At 41.6% G+C, this 5,000-nt stretch overlaps 1 protein-coding gene across 1 annotated transcript in view; it reads right to left on the bottom strand.

Annotated features, from left to right (window-relative positions):
- The window catches only part of esyt2b (extended synaptotagmin-like protein 2b), a 37,247-nt gene that overhangs the window by 28,490 nt on the left and 3,757 nt on the right, over positions 1 to 5,000 (bottom strand). The window contains exons 2-3 of the mRNA XM_058395653.1: positions 459 to 500; positions 1 to 106 (exon numbers count right to left, since the gene is read on the bottom strand). The exon at positions 1 to 106 is cut by the window's left edge and continues 29 nt beyond it. Of these exons, the coding sequence (XP_058251636.1) occupies positions 1 to 106; positions 459 to 500 (148 nt within the window). The remainder of the gene's footprint in view (positions 107 to 458; positions 501 to 5,000) is intronic.

The raw sequence follows: 5,000 nt of genomic DNA, 5'->3' as shown, positions 1-5,000 counted from the left end.
AAAAGGTGCTGAGGTGTGTGTTCGCTCCCTTCACCGCTGGCTCGATGTTCTCCCGAAAAACTTTCTCCAGGAAGCGACAAGCGTAAGGCCAGATCTGATTCACCGTCTACACACACACACACACACACACACTGATATACAGATGATCTTTGTTGATGGTGATATTTTTATGGAATTTTCTGTGGAATTTCTGGAAAATGTGGACACATCTTAGACAGACAGATAGATAGACAGATAGATAGATAGATAGATAGATAGACAGACAGACAGACAGACAGACAGACAGACAGACAGACAGACAGATAGATAGATAGATAGATAGATAGATAGATAGATAGATAGATAGATAGATAGATAGATAGATAGAAACAGTGAGAGAGAGACTTGACTGTTCCAGATGCCTGGCTATTTATACCATCTTGAGCCACCACAGAGTGTGTGGTGTGTGTGTGTGTTACCTTGTTGACCCACTCTACTCTCTCCACGTCTGGAAAGTGAACCTGGTAAACAAACAAACAAACAAACAAACAAACAGACAGATCAACATGTGAAGCAGAAAAATCTGGAACATTTACATGTGTAAACACTTACAAATCAAGGTGTGAGAAAGACACACACACACACACGTTCTCCGTGACACAGACCCCCCCCCACACACACACACACATGCCGAGACATGACCTGCTTTGTTTTGAGTTTCTAGTAGAGATGAGCAAAACAACAGTGACCCTGACCGGACAGTGTTTAAAGTCGCCACGGCAACAGGGTTCCTCTGATGCCATCTGACGGTTTCCATGGCAGCAGGACGTGTGAATGAGAGCGAATGGCAGTGAATGGTGATGGCTGCATGATAAAGCCAGAGGGTGCTGGAACCTGATCAGGGATTTGGAGTTAAACTGTAATCATCAGGGATTAATCGGGGATCAGTGCTGTGTTTCTACAGAGCTCTGTTTGAGGTATTGTTCAGATCAGAACAAACACAGGTCAGAGGAGCTGCTTAGAACGTCTCCTACTTCCTTTAAAAAAGAGTCAGAATATTATAGCAATCAAATCTCTACTATATTATCATATACACTGATAAGCCATAACATTATGACCACCTGCCTAAAATTGTGCTGATCCCCCTCCTTTTGCTGCCAAAACTGCCCTGACCCTTCGAGGCCTGGACTCCACTAGATCCCTGAAGGTGTGCTGTGGTATCTGACACTAAGATGTTAGCAGCAGATCCTTTAAGTCCTGTAAGTTGCGAGGTGGGACCTCCATAGATCGGACTTGTTTGTCCAGCACATATCGGGGAAGAGCGTTTCCATGAAAGGGTGTACATGGTCTGCAACAATGCTTAGGTAGGTACAATGTGTCAAAGGAACATCCACATGGATAGTGGTGCACTGTGTATTCTGACCCCTTTCTATCAGAACCAGCATTAACTTCTTCAGCAATTTGAGCAACAGTAGCTTGTCTGTTGGATCGGATCACACGGGTCAGCCTTCTATCCCCACATGCATCAATGAGCCTTGACCGCCCATGACCCTGTCGCCAGTTCACCACTGTTCCTTCCTTGGACCACTTTTGGAAGGACCACCTTCCTAGACACTGACCACTGCAGACCAGGAACACCCCACAAGAGCTACAGTTTTGGAGATGCTCTGATCCAGTGGTCTAGCCATCACAACTTGGCCCTTTTTGGTCAAATTCAAAACTCAAATCCTTACACTTGTCCATTTTTCCTGCTTCTAACACATCAACTTTGAGGACAAAATGTTGACTTGCTGCCTAATATATCCCACCCACTAACAGGTGCCATGATGAGGAGATCATCAGTCTTATTCACTTCACCTGTCAGTGGTCATAATGTTATAATACTCCTGGTGTAAAATGTTCCTAATGTTTTCATCTCCATCTTAACTGTAAGCCACACCCCCTACCTGATTCAGATTTATGATCATATTTATAATTGTCTCTGTTTATAGATGTTTTTCCATGACTGCTAGCGTATCTGTAGCTGCCCTGTAAGTTTATCGTTGTCCTGTAGACGGGTTTTAGGCCTAAGTACACAGACACAGATCTCAACCCACGACCAAATGATTTGATAGTTTTTTTTTTTAACAATTATTTGTTCTTGCATAAATGATTGAATGAATGAATGAATGAATGAATGAATGCAGGAACACTGACCCCAGACTGTGTCACAGTGTGCTTTTGAGTCTTGTGTTCAGCAGAGGAAGTGAATATCAGCACACATACACACACACACACACATACACAGTGATGAACCACACTAAAAGCTCGGTGTCAGTGCTGGAGAAACTCTACTGGTGCAGGATTCAGGATATTCCCGCTCTTCCTGAACTGGGTCAGGTGTGTGTGAGCAGCATGTGGGGGATGAGAACCTATTTTCTCTTATAACTCTTAACATACTTTACTCGCAGTGCCATACATTTTTTTAATACTTAATATCATCTCTTCCTGCTGATTAAGGTATTTGTAATGGGTTTCATCCTTAGTGTGCTGAGCTACTGAAGAATCCACACAAACTCCTCCAGCAATCACACGTCGCTTAAGAACCAGGGTCAGAACAATGCTCTGTGCAGAGCGTCATGAGGTCAGCTTCTACTGCTCAGACAAGCAATTAGGTGATCTTGTTGCATAGTGGAGAAGAAAATCAATTAATACCGAAACTCGTTATCAAAACTCTTCACACAGACGGCGGAACAGACGTCTACAGAGACCAGCTTTCAATCACCTACCAATCTTCTAAAGTCCATGACCTCTAGCATCCACACAACACTGTATATCTGCAGCACAGTCATCTTTACATCACAGTCTCAGACACTGAAAGTCTGGATATTTACAATAACATGAATTGCAGGTTCAGCTGAAAGCCCACTCCTGTTTTTATTCTCGTTAGCATCTTGTAGTAAAAGCTTCCGAAACACAGATGAAGGAAAAGACAAGAAGACGGGAAAGAAGTTCTATACACATTTATACAGCCAATAGAGTGAAAATGTGCTATTCTGATTCTATACTGAAAAACTGATTCACGTGAAAAAGAATGAAAGAATCAAATCTTCATCATTTCTGTCAGTGTTTGTGGGTCAGCGCGTGTTTTCTGTGGGAGATTTTCAAGTTTTGGAGTAGAAACGTATCGTTTAGCAGACACATTAATGCAGACTGTACGAGGAATTTACGATACAACTGTAAACCCTTTGGAGATGTTTATTTAACATTTATGGAAAGAGTCTCCAGTTTTAGAGCTTTGTAACTTCAAGCTACACGACAATATCAGGAGAGACGTTTCCGCTTTGTGGTAAATCGTTGTATAACAGGAATAAAGCACTTCAGGATGTGTATAGCTTTATAGCACAAAACAATCAGCATAACTCCGCCCACTCATCACCCCACCCTATGATCATGTGAAATTAGCGAGAGACCATGTGTCGCATTGTTCCATGGAAACACCGGTCACCTTGTGGCATGAGCGGACATCACAGAGCCCCTCTGTGTGACCAGCGGTGAGGAGCAGAGAGGATCAACTGGTATCCAAACTTAGACTCGGTCACGCTGGGTCAGTGTGTTTACACAGCCGTGCAGGGACGAGTTTAGCTCCGGTGGAAAGCGTTACTCTGCTTTGTGGATCACGTAAACCAGAGGGAACAGAAGAAAGGGGCGGAGCTAATGCATCAAATCTGATTGGTCACATATGTTTGTTTTTTTTTTCATATTTATTAAAACCCATAAAAGTGGGCATCAGGATGTGTATTAAATAATTAACACTGATGAATTATTCAAATCAAACTGAACAGATATGAAATTATAAATATATTTATACATTTGTTAAAGACAAACATAGAGATTATTAACTGTTAGTGAATCACTAAATGAATCAAAATGAATCATTTAGGGCTTACTCGACTCGACTCGCTCAAGTGATTCAGCAGCTTTAACTCTTCCAAGTGACACCGCTTCATTCCAAGACAAACGATAATAACTTTGTAATAAGCGTTAAAAATATTAGGAATGCATAAGATTGAACTTTCCTGCATTTTCGTAGCATCATGAAATGGATTCTTTGGGATTTTTATGTCATGCTCATGAACAAAACAAGGCATAATAACAGAGAGAGAGAGAGAGAGAGGGAGAGTGAGTGAGAGAGAGGGAGAGATGAAAAGAGAGAGAGAGAGAGAGAGAGAGAGAGTTGAGGGTCAATAGAGATTATTAACTTTTAACAAATCACTAAACAAATCAAAATGAATCATTTAGGGCTTACTCGACTCGACTCGCTCAAGTGATTCAACAGCTTTAACTCTTCCCAGTGACACCGCTTCATTCCATGTGGTTTATAATGACAACACAAACGATAATAACTATGTAATATGCGTGAAATATTAGGATTGCGTAAGTATTGGCACCCTCTTGAACTTTCCTGCATTTTTCTAGCATCACAACCTGGGTGTGAAATGGATTCATTTGGATTTTAGGTCATGCTCATGAACAAAACGAGCCATAATTACAGTGTGTGTGTGTGTGTAAGGGGGAGGAATATAGTTAACAGATAAAGAAACATAAAAGCTGTGATTACAAACTATCCAGAAGGATCACAGTGCTCAGGGTGAAGCATGGTGGTGGAAGCATTGGTTTTAAAGCGACTCTTTGCTTCTTGGCTGCTTCTTTGCTTGTACTGTAGTTACATTTGATTGACAGCTTCCTATAGGGTTTCCTCTAGTGCCTTTAGGGTTTAATGCCGCTTTGTGTGATGCTCAAGGTTATGTTCTCTAACGAACAGATGAATTTATCCTGAGGTCATGTGACACTTTCATTACACACACATCGACTCGGGAAGAAATTCCACAGCAATGTGTGCAGATACTGAGTTCCTTTTACTTTTGTTTTACTGGAAAATTACAGTCACTGCTCAGCATGAGAGGACTGTTCAGTGTAGATCTGTGACCTTTAATCCAAGTCAAGTCCATTTCTACATGCTGTAACACTACACACTGTCT

Source organism: Hemibagrus wyckioides, linkage group LG07, assembly GCF_019097595.1.
Source record: "Hemibagrus wyckioides isolate EC202008001 linkage group LG07, SWU_Hwy_1.0, whole genome shotgun sequence".
Classification (NCBI taxonomy): domain Eukaryota; kingdom Metazoa; phylum Chordata; class Actinopteri; order Siluriformes; family Bagridae; genus Hemibagrus; species Hemibagrus wyckioides.
Note: the sequence above shows the minus strand (reverse complement) of the source record. Positions and strands in the feature narration are given on the sequence as shown.